At 58.4% G+C, this 16241-nt stretch overlaps 4 protein-coding genes across 4 annotated transcripts; 2 read left to right on the plus strand and 2 right to left on the minus strand.

Annotated features, from left to right (window-relative positions):
• Positions 1 to 1633: 1633 nt before the first annotated feature.
• Positions 1634 to 3738, minus strand: VTJ83DRAFT_2551 (uncharacterized protein; the record flags this gene model as incomplete). The annotated part of the gene is made up of 2 exons (XM_071008834.1): positions 1634 to 2047; positions 2140 to 3738. 2 exons carry the CDS (start codon positions 3736 to 3738, stop codon positions 1634 to 1636), a joined length of 2013 nt encoding a protein of 670 aa, XP_070869091.1.
• Positions 3739 to 4570: 832 nt separating this feature from the next.
• On the plus strand, positions 4571 to 6145 carry VTJ83DRAFT_2552 (uncharacterized protein; the record flags this gene model as incomplete). Its single annotated transcript, XM_071008835.1, has 5 exons — positions 4571 to 5228; positions 5285 to 5359; positions 5425 to 5600; positions 5687 to 5948; positions 6021 to 6145. 5 exons carry the CDS (start codon positions 4571 to 4573, stop codon positions 6143 to 6145), a joined length of 1296 nt encoding a protein of 431 aa, XP_070869092.1.
• Positions 6146 to 6453: 308 nt separating this feature from the next.
• Positions 6454 to 7762, minus strand: VTJ83DRAFT_2553 (uncharacterized protein; the record flags this gene model as incomplete). The annotated part of the gene is made up of 2 exons (XM_071008836.1): positions 6454 to 7482; positions 7580 to 7762. The coding sequence occupies 2 exons, from the start codon at positions 7760 to 7762 to the stop codon at positions 6454 to 6456; spliced, it is 1212 nt and encodes a 403-aa protein (XP_070869093.1).
• Positions 7763 to 9067: 1305 nt separating this feature from the next.
• VTJ83DRAFT_2554 (uncharacterized protein) lies at positions 9068 to 10952 on the plus strand (the record flags this gene model as incomplete). Its single annotated transcript, XM_071008837.1, has 4 exons — positions 9068 to 9116; positions 9202 to 9334; positions 9418 to 9953; positions 10066 to 10952. The coding sequence occupies 4 exons, from the start codon at positions 9068 to 9070 to the stop codon at positions 10950 to 10952; spliced, it is 1605 nt and encodes a 534-aa protein (XP_070869094.1).
• Positions 10953 to 16241: the final 5289 nt, after the last annotated feature.

Genomic DNA, 16241 nt, shown 5'->3' on the forward strand with positions numbered 1-16241 from the left:
AAGAAAAACCGCTGAGAGGAGGGGGGCCGCAGAGAGGAGGAGGGTACAGAGAGAAGGGGGGCTGTAGAGAGGAGAAGGGCTACAGAGAGGAGGAGGGCTACAGAGAGGAGGGGGGCCGCAGAGAGGAAGGGGGGGGGGGAGGGGCACAGGGCACAGAGACGAAGGGGGGTACAGAGAGGAGGAGGGAGGGATATACTCGTCTATAGCTGCCGCAAGGCCAGCACTCAACAAATATACTCGTCTGTAGCTGCCGTAAGGCCAGTACTTAACAAATATACTCGTCTATACCTGCCGCAAAGCTAGCACTCAACAATTTTAAATGTGATTAAGAACAGTATTGCTATGTTAACATGGTTGAACAGCAGCAACATAAGATCTCTTCAACATCATTTCGAACGTTCATCATGAAAACGGAACAGAGTGATATGCCAAGCTAACTATTTTCCATGCACATCGTGAAACTGCAGTTTGACGATGTGTACGCTTATATGCATATACTTCCTTGGCAATGGAGCTTATGTCAACTCGGGAACATTATGTTTACCCCTGAAAATAATGGAGGAACCTATGTTCTCAGACCCCCTCCTCCCTCCATGGAAGGTATTACTATCAGAGGTGCCACACGACACGACCTGAATCCGGCCCTGGCCCTTGTTGACGATACCTCATCGACCCCTCTCTTGGCCATGAAGAACCGTTGCGAGAGGAACCTGAAGAAAACAAAATCTATCGATCAAGAATAAAAAAAGGAGGGGACAACCCATTTCCGATTCGTGATCCAGGTCACCTGTCCTATGGGTGTGATGTCTTTCGGCTTCTTCCTGTCCATCCCTGATCCAAGGTAATGCACCTGAGGTAGCCAGCGGACTTGGGTGACCACGTCAGCGACAGGCCGAAGTATAATAAACAAAACAAAATAAAAGCAAGAAGAGCGGAAAGAAAACAAAAGTCGTCACCACTGACGATTCACCTCGTCCGGCGCCTTCGGCTGAAGATGAAGAATCCGTCCGTCTTGGACCGGCGGGAGCATGAGCCGCTTCTACCCTGGACCCTCACTCCCCGCTCGAGAAAGCTCCCCTCCTTGCCCATCTACAGAGTCACAAACCCATCATTTCAACAAACCAGCACCTCCAACTCGGCCGTCCGGGTCGTATGTTCTGGATGGGGGTGGGGATGAGGGTGACGCAGAGCGAGCGACGAGGCTTGACGCGAGGCCGGAGGGTGTTGCTTATGCCGTTGTTGAGCGTGAGAAACGCCTTCTTCGGCGGCTCACCCCAGGACGACAGACGCCCGGTTCCATGCCAAAGAGGGGACCCTCCAATGGTTCCAAGTTTCGGTTCGGGAACGCAAAGGGGGATCTGCGTCGTAGTAGTACCCGGACATGAACAATAACGGCGATTGAGAGATGCCCAACGTCAGAAGAGCAACTTTTCTGCGGGCTCAAAGAACAGAGCAAAGATCCATCGTGGTATCTGTCAAGCCAACAAAGTCTTGACAACGCGCCGTCGCGCCGGCTCCGACAAGCCAGCCCAACCTCAACTCCCAGCGTCTTTGGTCTTTTTATTTTTTTTCCCCTCCCTTCTATCTTGGCTACCAACATCGCATCCACCACCATCTCTTGCCAGATTCTACCTTAGTTGGCCTCCTCCTTTTCCCTCACGGGCACGTCCACCTCCTGGCCCTCGAATGCCGGCAGTTCCGCCTCGATATCCTTCCACGTCTTGGTCCCATCAACGAGATCACGCACGGCCTGGATGATCTTATTTTCGTCGGCGCGCACCTGGCGCATGGTGTCGCGCTCGCGCAGCGTGAGCGTGCCATCCTTGAGGGTCTGGAAGTCGACCGTGATGCCGAAGGGGGTGCCGAGCTCGTCGTTGCGGCTGTACCGCTTGCCGATGCTGGCCGACGAGTCGTCGACGCGCGCCGCCAGGTGCGCGGCCCGCAGCTTGCGCGACAGCTCGCGCACCGCAGGGCCGAAGTCCTTGTGGGAAGAGAGAGGGACGATGAGGACCTTGGTCGGGGCGACGGCGGGGGGGAAGGAGAGGACCTAGGGATCATGCATGTTAGTTGTTGTTGAGATATGCATCAGCGGGGCGGAGAAAATCTCAAAAAGTAAAGAAAAAAAAAAAAAAAACATACGCCGCGGGCCTCGTCACCGCCCTCGCTGGCGCGAGTCCAGTAGTTGTGCTCAATGAGCGAGTACAATATCCGGCCGATGCCAAAGGACGGCTCGATAACGTTGGGGGTGTACTCGCGCACGTTGACGGTGCGCTTCTGCCACTGGATGGACAGCAGGTCCTTGCCGACCTCGACCTTGCCATCGCCGACGCCCGGCACGTTGAAGGTGGCCTTGCCCGTCTCCTCGAGCTCCTTGGCCAGGCGGCCGAGATCTTCCTGGGACGCGGCCAGGATGGCGGCCTCGACGGCGCGGCCGTCCTTCTTGAAGAAGGGGCCGAACTTTTTCCTCTCGATCTCGACGGCCCACTCCTCGATCACCAACGGCTCGTCGAGGCGCTGGCGCACGATGAGCGGGGTGCCCGTCTTCTTGGCGTGCACCGTCAGGTCGTAGGCGCTGCGGTCGGCGCAGCCGACGCACTCGATCCAGCCGCTCGACGTGAACAGCTCGGCGTCCCAGCAGTCGCAGGCGTAGTGGGCCATCTCGTTGGCCATGTGCTGGCGGAAGCGGATCTTCTTGGGGTCGACGCCGATCCGGAGCAGGAACAGGTGGACGCGGGCGAGGAAGTAGCCCAAGGTCTCGTTGTCGACCATGCCGCGGCGGACGGCCTCGCCGATGGAGAGGCGCTGGGTGGTGGTCTTGCCCGACAGCTGGGTGTGGCGGTCGAGCAGGTCGAGCTCGACGTGCTCGACCTCGTGGAAGCGGGCGTGCTTCTTGTGGCTCTCGGGGTCCACGTAGTGCTCGATCTCGGCCATGAGGAACTCGCGGACGCGGAGCAGGCCGCCGCGGGGCGCAATCTCGTTGCGGTAGGAGCGGCCAATCGAGGCCGAGGCGAAGGGCATCTGGCCCGTGTTGAACTCGAGCAGCTTGGCAAAGTTGAGGAACTGGCCCTGGGCCGTCTCCGGGCGGAGGTAGCCGGGCGTGTTGCTGCTGGGGCCGATGGACGTCTGGAACATGAGGTTGAAGGAGACGGGGGGGCTGGGCTGCGCGCCGGTGGCGGGGTTCCGAAGGTCGTACTTCTTGATGAGCTCGCCGAGCTGCTCGCCGTTGTAGTTGTCGATCTGGGCCAGCACCTCCTCGTACTCCTTGACGACGGCGTCGTCGAGGCGCACGGCCTCGTGGCCCTTGGCCTTCTTCCTCTTGCGCTTGGGGTCGTCGTCCTTGTCCTCGACCGCCTGGCCGCGGGCCTCCTTGTCGCCGCGGAGGCGGGCCTCGAGCACGTCCTCGACGAAGTGGTCGGCCCGGAGGATCTCGCCGTTCTTGGGGTCCTTGCACATCCAGTCGGCGAACTTGTCGACGTGGCCGCTCGTCTTGAGCACCTCGTGAGGGGTCAGCACGGTGCAGTCGACCTCGAGCATGTCCTCGTGGAGGATGAAGTGCTTGCGCCAAATGTCAATGACGTTGTTCTGCAGGGCGCAGCCCGGCGGGCCGTAGTCGAACAGGCCGGCGACGCCGCCGTAGAGCTCAAACGACGGCGTGTAGAACATGCGCCGGCGGAGCAGCGACTCGAGCTGAGCCCGGTCGAGGGGCTCGCCCTTGATGGTGAGGACGGGCGTGGTCATCTTGGCTGGGCTGGGCTTGTGCCGCGGCTTGGTCTTGGGAGGCCGGAAGGGAGCGTAGGCGTAGGTGCGCGGGGTAGCAGCGGAGGTTGGAAACCTGGGGGGGAGAGAGGAAGGAAACCTAGGGCAGCCCCTCACGACGGCGGGGGAGGGGAATTTTCTAACGCTGGAGGCAATTCCTAGGAGTGGTGAGAGGGAGCGGGGAGTGGGGTGGAAAGGCTTCATGGAGGAGAAAGACCGAGAAAAAAAGGAAAAATCCAGTGAGGAAGTGCGGTTGGCGTTTTTGGACCAACCGTGTGAGTCACTCACTCGCTCACTTGCCCCTTTCCCCGTTGCCAATTCCTCCTGTTACCTTACAGGTACCGGTAGCTATGGAGCCGAACTGATTCGCATCCGAGACGCTGTGTCTCTATCTTTGCCTCCGGCCCGGCCTTGTCTCAATCGCACACGGATGGAACGGACACGGCGCCACGGAGGGCTTGCCGAAAATTCAATTAGCCGCGAACCTGCGCTGCCTGAGTAAGGAAAGGGGGGGAGGGGTTCGGGAGAGGGAGATCAGCTGCCCCGCGGCCAAGGGGGCCGAGCAGCGGAGGGCGGGGCAACGGGGCAACGGGAATCCCTGTCGCTTCGGATCGGGGATCCCTGCACTGCGACTCCAAAAAATTTGGAAAGCGATAAGCCGTCCATTCGCCGCGATAACCACCAGAAAACAAACAACGACCTGTCTCGAATCTCGAATTGAAAACGACAAGAGCTCCGTCTCTGCGACCGACCACGGCGACACCGAACCCCCGAACCAACCCCGACTCCAGCACACACATACCCGCCGCCGACTATGGGGCCCACCAAGCCAGCGAGGTCATCGTCCTCGGCCTCGCTGTCCCTCAAGACGGGCAACAAACTCAAGCGCCAGCAGCTCTACATTGAACAAAAGAAGAAGCTCAGCCGGGCGCGCCACGAGGAACGGCACCGGCGGCGCAAGGAGGAAGCCAAGGATCCCGAGCTCCGGCGCCAGCGGCTCGAGAAGAATCAGCCCGCGAGCATCGACAAGAAGAGGATATGGGACGATGTCGACGATGACAGCCTCGGCGCCGTGGTCGATGTGGCCCAGCTGAAGCGCCGCCGCCTGGAGCAGGCCGAGGCCGCCGCCGCCGCAGAGGCCGATGCTGCTGCTGCTGCTGCCGGAGAGCAGGCCGAGAAAGACGATGACGTTGACAGCATGCTCGGGTCGGACGATGACGACGACGACGACGAGAGCGGCGAGGATGACGAGGAGAAGAAGCAGAGGGAACGGGCGCAGCGGCAACCGAGCCTCGCACCCTCGGCCGTCTCCGTATCGACGAATCTTGACCTGACGCCGGATTCGCTGGCTGCCGACTTCAAGTACTTGTTTTCCGACGAGCCGCCCGCCATGCCCAAGATCCTGGTGACGACGGGCCTCAACGGGACAATCCACAAGGAAGCGCAGGAGATTGCCGCCTGCTTCCCGAACGGTACGATACCCGGGCTTCGCATCGCCGCGCGCCGCACGACGCTGACGCTGCTTTAGCCACATACATTCCCCGCAGCGCCCACCGCTATGCGTACAAGTACAGCGTCAGGGAAATCGCCAAGTTTGCAAAGAGTCGGTGTTCCCAGCCCCTCGCCCCCTCAAACACCCCGCAGACCTGACTGATGTGAAACATTCAGACCGCGGATACACGGCGTTGCTCGTGGTCCACGAAGACCTGAAGCGGCCTAGCCAGCTGAGCGTGATCCATCTCAACGGCGAGGACCACCCGCCCGGCCCGACCCTTACCTACACCATCCGGAACTTCGCGCCAGGGAAGGCCATCCCGGGCCACGGCAACGCGACGAACCACTACGTAAGAGCTCCCCCCCCCCCCCCCCCCCCCCCCTCGGCCTCGCGCGTGGGCTCGGCAGCCGCCAGATGTAGCTAACGGTTCTTCAGCCGGAGCTTCTCCTTAACGGCTTCAAGACCCCTCTGGGTCTGCTGGCCGCCAAGTCGATGAGCACGCTGTTCCCCCCGAAGCCCGAGCTGGCCGGCCGGCAGGTCGTGACGCTGCACAACCAGCGCGACTACATCTTCTTCCGCCGTCACCGCTACGTCTTCCGGGAGGCGCGGCCGACCGAGAAGAACGTGGTGGGGGCGGACGGCAAGGAGATGGAGGGCGTGAAGGGCATCCGGGCGGGCTTGCAAGAGATGGGGCCGAGTAAGTTTCATGGATCACGGGTCCTCGCCGCAGCAGCTACCGCCGAGCCTAGCACTGACGTTTGACTTGCAGGAATGACGCTCAAGCTCCGCAGGGTGGACAAGGGCGTAGGGAGGGCCGGCAGCGAGGGCGAGGACGCGCTCAAGTGGCAGTGGAAGGCCAAGATGGAGAAGAAGCGGACGCGCTTCAACTTGTAAGGCGAACGATACCCGAGCCTCCACGACGAGGCGGCAATGCAATGCATGTTCCGGTTCAAGTCCACTTTTTTTTTTCTTTCTCTTCGACGTTATGCTCGTGATACCCTTGTGCATTCATGATCTAGCGACTGCCGCCCGAGCTTTCACTCTTTCCGTTGTTCTCGCACACGTTTCCCATTTTCCTCCAGCATAATGACAGAATACCTGGCCCCATGGTCAGCCAAAACGCTTGCAACGTTGCAACATGAGAAAAGAAAAAAGAGAGAGAGAGAGAGAGAGAGAGGAAAAAAAAAAAAAAAAAAGAGAACCTACACAACAATCCCCCCCAACGCCATCCCCACACCCACCAAGCTCCCCCAATCCCCTACCCCCCTCCCGCTGACCATCCACCCCAGCGCCACGATGGCGCACGTCTTGACGTGCCCCACCACGGTGCTCGACACGGGGCCCGCGCGGGCCACGATGAAGAACTGCGAGAGGTTGATGGCGCTCGCGAACAGGCCGCTCAGCACCACCAGCACCCACCGCTGCTCGGCGGCCAGGGCGTGGGACCAGCCGCGGAGGTGGGCCGTGAGGAGGTGGGGGAAGGAGGTCCAAGACGGAGGGAGGGGCCACCCGACGGTTGGTGATTGCGGTGATGATGACGCCGGTGATGGCGTGGAGGAGGTGGTGGAGGAGGAGGAGGAAAGAAAAGACGACGATGACGACGACGAGTAGACGGGGGCTGGCCAGGTGTCGAGGAACGGGATGGCGTAGAGCAGCAAGAAGGCCGACACGGGGGCCTGGTTGAAGAGCAGCTGCATGCTCGACAGCCTCAGCCGGCGGTGGTAGGCGGCGATCCAGACGGTGTAGAGCGACGAGAAGAGCGTGCCGGCCAAGGCGAAAAGGATGCCGAGCGGGGTCGTCGTCTGTACGGCACCGCCGCCGCCACCACCACCGTTCTTCGACGACGGCGGCGGCAGCGAGTCGTAGTACGAAACCAGCCCGACCCCCAAGCACGCCGGCACCAGCGCCAGGATGGCCCTTCGCGGCAGCGCGGCGCGGTACAGCAGGCAGTTGAGCGCGGCGACGGTCGGGGTGAGGAGGATGCGGGCGATCTGGTAAAAGGTGACGGTGGAGAAGGCCAGGGAGAGGTTGGGGAGGATGACGTTGAGGGACATGGTGAGGGCGAGAGGGAGGATGTCGGCGAGGGCCACGCGGCGGGGCTGGAAGAGGCCGACGGCCGGGCGCGACAGGACGAAGAGGGTCAGAAAGGTGACGAGGAAGTGGAAGCAGGCGAAGGTGAGCTGGGCGAGCTTGAGGGCGGGGGAGGAGAAGATGGCTTTGTTGGTGAAGACCTGGTTCGGGGAAGAGAGAGAGAGAGGGAGGGAGGGGCGGTTAGCATCCTCATGAACCCGGGCGAGATGTTGGCTAGGGCCGAGGGGTTGTGTTTACTATGCCAATGGTTGCCAGCGTGTTGAGGACCATCCATGCCAGGCCCGACGCAAAGGACGACCTCGATGAGGGCGGCTGCTGGCGGTGCTGCTCCTTTTTGGAGCCATCTTGGCGTCGGCTGGAAGCCTCGACGTCGTTCCAAAGACGCTGCTGCTTCTCATGCCCGCCGCGTGCTACGGCCATTGCGAATCCGCGGTGTTGGAGGCGAGCAGCCAAGATCTGGTCCTCCCCGATCTCGCTTGATATCAAGACATACAACGCGCGGGTGCGGTGACCCCAAGGGTGTCTGTCCGTCTCTTCGGCCGTCTAGCTGGCGGGGTTCTACAGACCGGGGCGATCTCGCAGCCCGTCGCATCCTCGAGGCGCACCTGAGAAGAAAGGACAGCATGATGGTTGCGTTGCCCTCAAGATCTTGGGTTTCATCGAGGCCCATCCGCCAATGCGGTCGATAATATGGGTCCGGTAAGCGCGCGGGGCGTTTGCATCCGCGGGCCGGGTGGCAGGTTCGGCAGGATTACCGGGCTCGCGCGCGCATCATGGATGGGCGGGTCACGGGCAACGGAGCGGAAGCCGTGCGCGAAAAGGGCCGTGGAAAGATATCGGTATGATGTCTTGTTGGAACATGTCTCTTCTCTTTGGGGCATTCCGCGCTCGGTGACCAAACAGACTACAGGACACCTCATGATGCATCCCCCCCCCGGTGGTGTTTTCATGTCGTGCAACTTTGTTACGCGTACCCAAAGACCACGGAATCAGAACCGGGAGGGGGACGTCCAAAGACGGAGGTTTCACGATTGGAAAACCCGGGGTGCAGGCCGTTCCTCCGATCCCACGAACCGGCCTTTTTTTCCACGCGGGGACGGGGACATGCGCGGAGGTCCTTAGACGGGGAGGTCCGTCCTCCTCAGGGATTCGTTGACCCCAGGGAAATCGTTTATCGAGAGGAAAAAAAATAAGAACACAAGGAGACAGACAGAGAAAGAGAGAGAGAGAGAGAGAGAGAGAGAGAGAGAACACAATAAATTCCAGTCCTCTCTTGGAGTGCCCTGTTTTCTGCTGCTTCTTGATGCAAATGAAACGCACCATCTCAGCGTCGTCCCCGCGGTCTTGTCCCGCGAATGACACTGGGCGATTCCCACTCATTGCCCGTTTGGGTCATGCTCCGGTCGTTTGCCGTACCGGGACATGGGTCGTTTCTTCAACTCTCTCGCCCGGTTAAGTGGCACCCCAAGACAGTTGAATACACGTCTGCAGAAGCTCCTTGTGTGATTCGGAGGCCTTGGGTCGAGTGCTATCCCTACCTAAAACATCGCTCGACTCTTCTCTTCATTTTCCCTTCCAAAAGGGTTTCCTTGTTTTCTTTTGCTTCGCTCGCTTTGGCCCACCTAGCCTCTGCTCGCCCCGCCAGGAAGCCCTGACCCAAACTTACGGTATCTGGAGTCACTTACACCGCATGCGACATCGCCGTCTCGGGCTTCTCGACCAACCATGACCGTTTCTTGCGGGGAACCGCCGTCGTCCAACGGGGTCCCCCATGGTGAGTAGCAATCCATTCTCCGAGAGCCGACAGCCAACGGCTCGAGGTCGGTCACTTTGCCAACTGCCCGTCAAACGCTCTCAAGGATACCGGCATGCCAACGGCCGCCATGAGGACCAGGAAATCTGGAGGGAGGCGCCCGTGCTCATCGGCACCACGCGGTTCGAGCCGCTGCCCGGCGTCAAGAACATCATGGTCACGGGAGGTGCCGGGTTCATGTGGGTAGCCCGGAAACGCTTCTTTTGTCCGAGCATGCCTCGCCCGGGAGGACCCAGCGGGCTCACTCACCACCTCGACGCAGAGCATGCTGGCTCGTCCGGCACCTCGTCCTCACCTACCCGTCCGCCTACAACGTCGTCTCGTTCGACAAGCTCGACTACTGCTCCTCCCTCAACAACACGCGCGTCCTCCACGACCGGCCCAACTTTTCCTTTTATCGCGGCGACGTGACCAACCCCGCCGAGGTCCTCGACTGCCTCGAGCGCCACCGCATCGACACCGTCTTTCACTTTGCCGCGCAGTCGCACGTCGACCTGAGCTTTGGCAACTCGTACCACTTTACCCACACCAACGTGTACGGCACCCACGTGCTGCTCGAGAGCGCCCGCAAGGTCGGGGTGAGGAGGTTCATCCACGTCTCGACGGACGAGGTGTACGGCGAGGTCAAGGAGGACGACGCCGACCGCGTTGAGAGCAGCATCCTGGCGCCGACGAACCCGTACGCGGCCAGCAAGGCGGCCGCCGAGATGCTGGTGCATTCGTACCACAAGAGCTTCAGGCTGCCGGCCATCATCGTGAGGAGCAACAATGTGTACGGGCCGCACCAGTATCCCGAGAGTACGTTTCTTTCCCTCCCTCCTTGTTCCCTCCCCTCTTCTTCCCTTGGTTGCGTTGTCAAGAAAGGAGGGATGGGGAGATGACGAACCGAAGCTTTTTGTTTCTTTTCCAGAAATCATACCCAAATTCACCTGCCTCCTCGCCCGCCGCCAACCCGTCGTCCTTCACGGCGACGGCACCCCAACGCGCCGGTACCTCTACGCCGCCGACGCCGCCGACGCCTTCGACACCATCCTTCACCGCGGCCAGCCGGGCCAGACCTACAACGTTGGGTCCGCCGACGAGGTGAGTAACCTGGCTTTGTGTCGTCGTTTGATTGCCGCCATGGGCCTGTCTTCGTCCTCCTCGTCGTCCTCGTCCTCCTCGTCGTCCTCGTTGTGCTCCTCCCAAACTTTGACCAGCAACGACGACGACGACGGCGACGGCGTCAACGTCAACTTCAACGTCAAGGACCGCGTCAACGACCAAGACATGGCCCGCTGGATCCGCTACACCCGCGACAGGCCGTTCAACGACCACCGGTACGCCGTCGACGACGCCAAGCTGCGCGGGCTGGGGTGGCGGCCAAAGACGTCGTTCGAGACCGGGCTGCGGGCGACGGTGGATTGGTACCTGAGGTTCGGCGAGCGGTGGTGGGGGGACATCACCAAGGTGCTGAGCCCGTTCCCGGTGGTCGCGGGCTTGGAGGTGCTGGAGGACGAGGAGCCCGTCTCGGATCGGCCGCTGGTGGGGGAGGAGGCGGGGGTTGGGAGCCGTGAGCGACGGGAGGAAGAGGGAAAAGGGGGTGCGTGCTGGGAGATGGGGGGCTCTGCTGAAGAGTACAAGCTCCGCGGACGGGAAAACGGGCATGGAAACGCGGTGCTGGGGGAATCGAAGGGGCAGGAGGGGCAGTGGAAGGGGCTATCCAACGGACAGCAGCAGCAGGGCGTGGCGGCGGCAGCGGCGCCTGCATGGCCGTGGAAGAGCGGCGGCCATGATTCTGGGGTGAAGGTCGGCTGAACTCGGATTTCGACGTTGGACCTTTTTGCATGAGGTATGAAAGAAAGCCCTTCGAGGGATGAGAAGAGGGCGTTTGCCGAGGAGCCGCTTTGGACAGCCAGGACGTGACTATTTTCGTACGTTTTGTCTGTAGTGTAGTGTGTGCTATAGTGTAGTGTGCCCAAGGTGTCGGGTCGTTGAAGCACCTCGGTATACACGGAGGACTGCGAGGAGGAGGAGGAGGTATTGCACCTATGGGGGGATGGGGAGGGAAGCTGCCCAACCGGCACCCTTCCAGCAACTCAGTTAATTTTTTGGGCATGACACAACCTACCGCGACCAGAATGCCGGGTCACGATGCCTGTGAAACGGGCTTCCGGAAGCCGACAGGGCGGAGGAAACACTTCCGGGAGTCCTGTACTTACCTAGGGATGGTAGTCTTTGGCGAGCCGACAAGGAGGAAGGGTGGTTGCGAGGACGACATTCCAATTTCTCGTCCCACGCGGCAAAACAAAGTACACAGTAATACTGTGTAGACGGGCATGCGCACGTGAACGTTACCAGCAGACCAGCGGTCGGTTCAAAAGCCTTGGTTTACCTATGTATAGTACTACACCGCAGGTACTATACCTATAGTACTTGTAGGTAGCTATCCTCGGTGGATCAGGTTGGCAGCTCGCTTGCCCTCACAACGCGACATCAGATTGAAAGAACAAAGGCTTTCCTGACTTGGGTTGTCTGGCCTCACTACTCTCACTACTACTGCGTAGTTACTGCGTAGTTACCTGCGTACCTGCTTCTCCTGCAGCAGCTCCACATCGGTGGGCCCGAGTAACTACAAGCGATTGGCGGCTCAGTCCCCTCCTGTTTGGTCCCATGCAGTTCCAATGCGCTGAACCCCCCCCCTCCCCCCTCCTCCGGGCCAGACTTCGGTCCCGAGTCCTCGGGCACGGCGCACCCATGGAACATTCTGTCGGCGGCCCTTCTCCTGCATGACCCGTTGCGACAGCCCGTCCAAAGGGTAACGTAAAGCCCATCTCGTGGCGGATTCTCGTTGGATGGCACGCACCCAAACCCCAAACCTGGAAACATGCACGCCAGGGAGCCTGGCATGCGGACGGTGGGATTCCAAAAGGGTTCGGATCGCGGTACTCCCGTGGAGCGGGCGGAAGGGGGGGGGAGGGGAGGGGGAAGGGTTGTGTTTTCGCCGGGCCATGCCATGCCAGGCGGAGGCGAGGGACCTGGCCCGGCCTTCCCTTGTACTGTGTAACTAATTGCATCCCGTGCAGCCGATGGATTGGCCAATCTTTGCGTGGACAAGACGCTAAGGAGCCGGGGGATGGGGGAAAAAAAAAAGGGAACAACCAGCTGCTTGGTCGCGCACACGACTTCTTTCGCTTGCGCTTGGACGGGACCTTTTTTGTTTTTGAAGGCAAACGGTTTGGGGGGTTGGGGGGTTGGGGCTGAGGCGCCGGTGCTGACCATCTTGGCTTGGTGGTTTTTTCTTCTTTCTTTCCAGGGGAAGAGAAGCGCTGCAGCGCCGGAGCAGAGAGAGACGAAGAGAGAGACGAAGAGAGAGAGAGAGAGAGAGAGAGAGAGAGAGAGAGAGAGAGAGAGAGAGGAGGCTGCAGGCGGGCGGATCCGCGCTGCCGGGTCGGCTCTTGTTGGACCGAAAGAACCGCCTACGACGGGACGGGAGGAGTGCGTGACACAAAACAGTCGCAGGGTTTCATTCATCACGGCTGAAATCCTCGGGAAGGATTTCGTCGGCCTCCTCGTCATTGTCTTCATTTTCATGATGAACCAGCGTTGGCGAGGAGAGGAAGGAAAAAAGGTCAATCCAGCAAGACACAGCACGCAGCGAGCGGCATGGCGCTGGCACATCCTCTCTCCCCGCACCATGGAACAAGACAAGCAACGCAGCCTGTCGGATAACTACGCAGTACTGTGTATGTAGTTATGAGCCCCGGGGCGGAGAGGAGAAAAGGAATGGCGCCCCCGGACGGAGGCTGCTTTTCGCCTGGCTGGTGGTGGTGCGCCCCCTGATCGATAGCTCAACGCCCAAGGCTGCTGAAGTGCCGAGAGCCGTTTCTCCCCGGCTATACTGCGTAGGTACCTCTGTACATACATACGCAGTAACGTGACCGACAGGGTTTTTGGCCAGCCAGGGTTTTTGGCCACCCCCTTTTCCCCACCTGCCGGGTCAGCCCACAACACTAAAATCAGGAGTCTCGCGATGACTATAAGCAATACAAACAGGGCAGTTTTGAGGCTATTCGCAATTAAACAGATACATACAAACGCAGAGAAATTAAAAGAAGGCTGGCGATAAGGAGACAAGCAAAACACATAGTTAATCAGTCAGTCAAATAAGTTAGTAGCTCTGGGCAGCTCTTTCCAAGCAATCTTTACGATCTTAACTACCCTACGTCTAGATACACAATGTTCCTTCTCTTTAGCTTCCTCTGCTATACGTACCTCTCGCTTATATTCCTCCTAGCGATAGTCCTCTACCGTTAAGATTCGAGCCCCCTTAACCTGCCTTTTCTTACTCTTCTTCCTACCGTTTTTCTACTTGTCAATAAGCTTATTGGTTAAAAACTGGAAGGCAAGATTATTAGCTTAGAGGCTTTCGCAAGCGGACTTAATGTTAGTAACGTATTATTTTACTAGGCTGCCGTATAGCTGAACCAAATCCCTAAATAAGCTATCGATCCTGGATGCTAAAGCCCCTGTAACGAAGAACTTTGCCTAGCGACCTTACGAATCTGTAAAGCGTACTATTAGAGTTGCTAGGCGCGAAGTAGGGCTATCTCCTGGACGCAAGGCAGGGCTATCTCCTAGGCGCGAGGCAGGGCTATCTTTTAGACAAAGGGCAGGGCGAGGGGCAGGGCAAAGGGCAGGGCTATCTCCTAGACGCGAAGCAGGGCTATCTCCTAGGCGCGAAACAGGGCTATCTCCTAAGCGAAAGGCAGGGTAAGGGGCAGAGCATTCAGATAAGTATTCTAGAGTAGCGTAGACCTTCTCGGGGTTAAAGAGCAGAAGACCTGCACTACACTAACCGTTAGCGATATTCTTCCTTATCGTTTTCCTCGCCTAAGTATAGTAGGTAAGGAACTAAGCGTTGGAAACCCTTATAACGCTAAAGAAAGCGCTTTCGTTAACCAGGCGCTTATACTCGGTAGCTAGAGGGCTGAAAACGCCTATATCGAGAGGCTAAAGGGCGTAAGTAGCGTAGGGAGGAAGGTATAGGGGTACGATATCGTAGTTAGCGTAAAAGTCGACGAATTTAGGCAAGATATAGCTAGCGTAGCCGTTAAGGATAAGGAGACGATATTTCGATAGCTTCCGGAGTACAGTATACCGTTTAAAATGCTAAACCTACTCTATCGCAATCTCGTAGTCGGTCCAGCTATTCAAGGAGGCGCGAAGGACCGTTTTCGCATCGATAGTTGTATCGTCGGGGACCTAATTTAGCTATACTACCTTACCTTCGAAGATAATAAATAGTAGAAGAAGGTAGCTATTACCGGAGATATACTCGATTACAGAAACCTACTCCTTATTTCCTAGTTATACAACGAAGGCTTCTATATCGTACTAAAGGATAATAACCCGCTGGCTTATCCTAACGCCCTTTATACAGCCCTTTTCGTTTATATTATAGATATCGTCGTCGGGTACGTTATATACGAGGCGGGCGGTTTAGAATAGCTCGAACCAGTGCTTAGCGGTATTGTAGTCGAGGGTATCTTTACGGGCTTAATCCATCGCGTAAGCCCGCCGGACCTGTAAGTCTGGATAGTAAGAAAGGAAATTACGATACTATCGTTAGCTAAGGGGGGTTTTATCGCCTTTTACCTAAAGAAGCTACGTTGTAAGGTTGCAAATAGCTTTAATAGTTATCGGCCAGCCCTAAGCATTAAGCTAATAACAGGCCTTAACTACTGCTTCTTCTTCGGCTAGCGAGAGGCGTTGCTCTTTCGAGTATACGGTTTTTTACGGCTGGTGCTTATTGGAACGGCGGTTAGCGAGAGTGTTACGGTTGAGATCGAATAAACGAGTAGCCTAGCGAAGGCTTATCTTTAGATTGACAGCAAGTGCTTCGAGCGCGCGTTGAATACGCAGCTCTTTTTCGTCAACACTGTTCGCTATCTTGAGAGGCCTTCTGAGTATCGAAAAGAGGGAAAAACGCACTTTAGAGAGCAGGTTGTTAGTGTTGAACGCTGTTCGCTTGGTTGTGATCGATGTTAGGAGGTGGCTTGCGATAGTCGATTTGGCGGAGCTGTATGTAGCCAAAAACCCTGGCTGGCCAAAAACCCTGTCGGTCACGTTAGTTAACTAACTATTCCGTAGCGTAGCGTGCTTCGTATCCTCGGCGATAACGTCAACGTCGGTCGGATACTGGCCCGAACAATGAAGCCTCGATAGCGAGGCCGCCCACGAGTTTTCCGATTGGCCTGTACATACGCTAGGGACGGCGCGGTCCAAACCGCTTCTCTTCCTCGTCGTCTTCATTGCTGCGCTTCGTCCTCGGCGAAGCCCTGCCCTCTAGCGTAGGTACGTGGTGTAAGTATGTACGTCTGTACATACACACGTATGTACGTGTAGGGGATTGCCATTGCCATTGACACCGCCCCCTGCGCGACGACAGACCGACCGGCTCGGGGTTGAGTGCGAGTTCCTGCAGCTCGAGCGAGCTTTTGAGATTTGTACCACCCCCTTGCGCCCTTGCGCCGCCTCCCCGCCTCCCCCCGTCGCCAAGCGCCGCGGAAGCTTCCAGTTCGGATTCGGATGAGCCTCAGCTGAGCTTGTGTGTCGGCGGTTGGCATGCTCAACGGGGGGGAACGTCGTTCATGGTGACCGTCTATAGTAAGACACATGAGTTACCCTACCTACCATCCATCAAACGCACAGCCCATAGGTACACATGTACATTTACATACGGAACCCCCTGGCGTTACCAAATAGCCACCACAGCTGCGGGGGGTTTTGTTTTCGAAGCGAATGATCCGGTGTTGTTTCTTCCCGATCAGGTTCCTCTGGATCAGATGCGTGATGGGATTCGACGCAGGCATGGCACAGGGCCTTGACGAGATGGTTTGACAAGGGGGGGGGGAGGCGGGGGAACGCTGGCGCCGGGTACCTGGCGTCTGTGGGTCTCGATAGACCAGACTAGCTAACTAGCGGGCGGCCAAACAAGGGCGCGCCAGTCCAATGGCACACGACGCCGTCTCCGGTGGTTTTGCTGCTAGGGACGGCCCAGGGCCTTGAGCATTAATTTGCGCGCCGAACCCCCGGGAGCGGCGT

This window comes from Remersonia thermophila, chromosome 2 (assembly GCF_042764415.1).
Source record: "Remersonia thermophila strain ATCC 22073 chromosome 2, whole genome shotgun sequence".
NCBI lineage: Eukaryota > Fungi > Ascomycota > Sordariomycetes > Sordariales > Chaetomiaceae > Remersonia > Remersonia thermophila.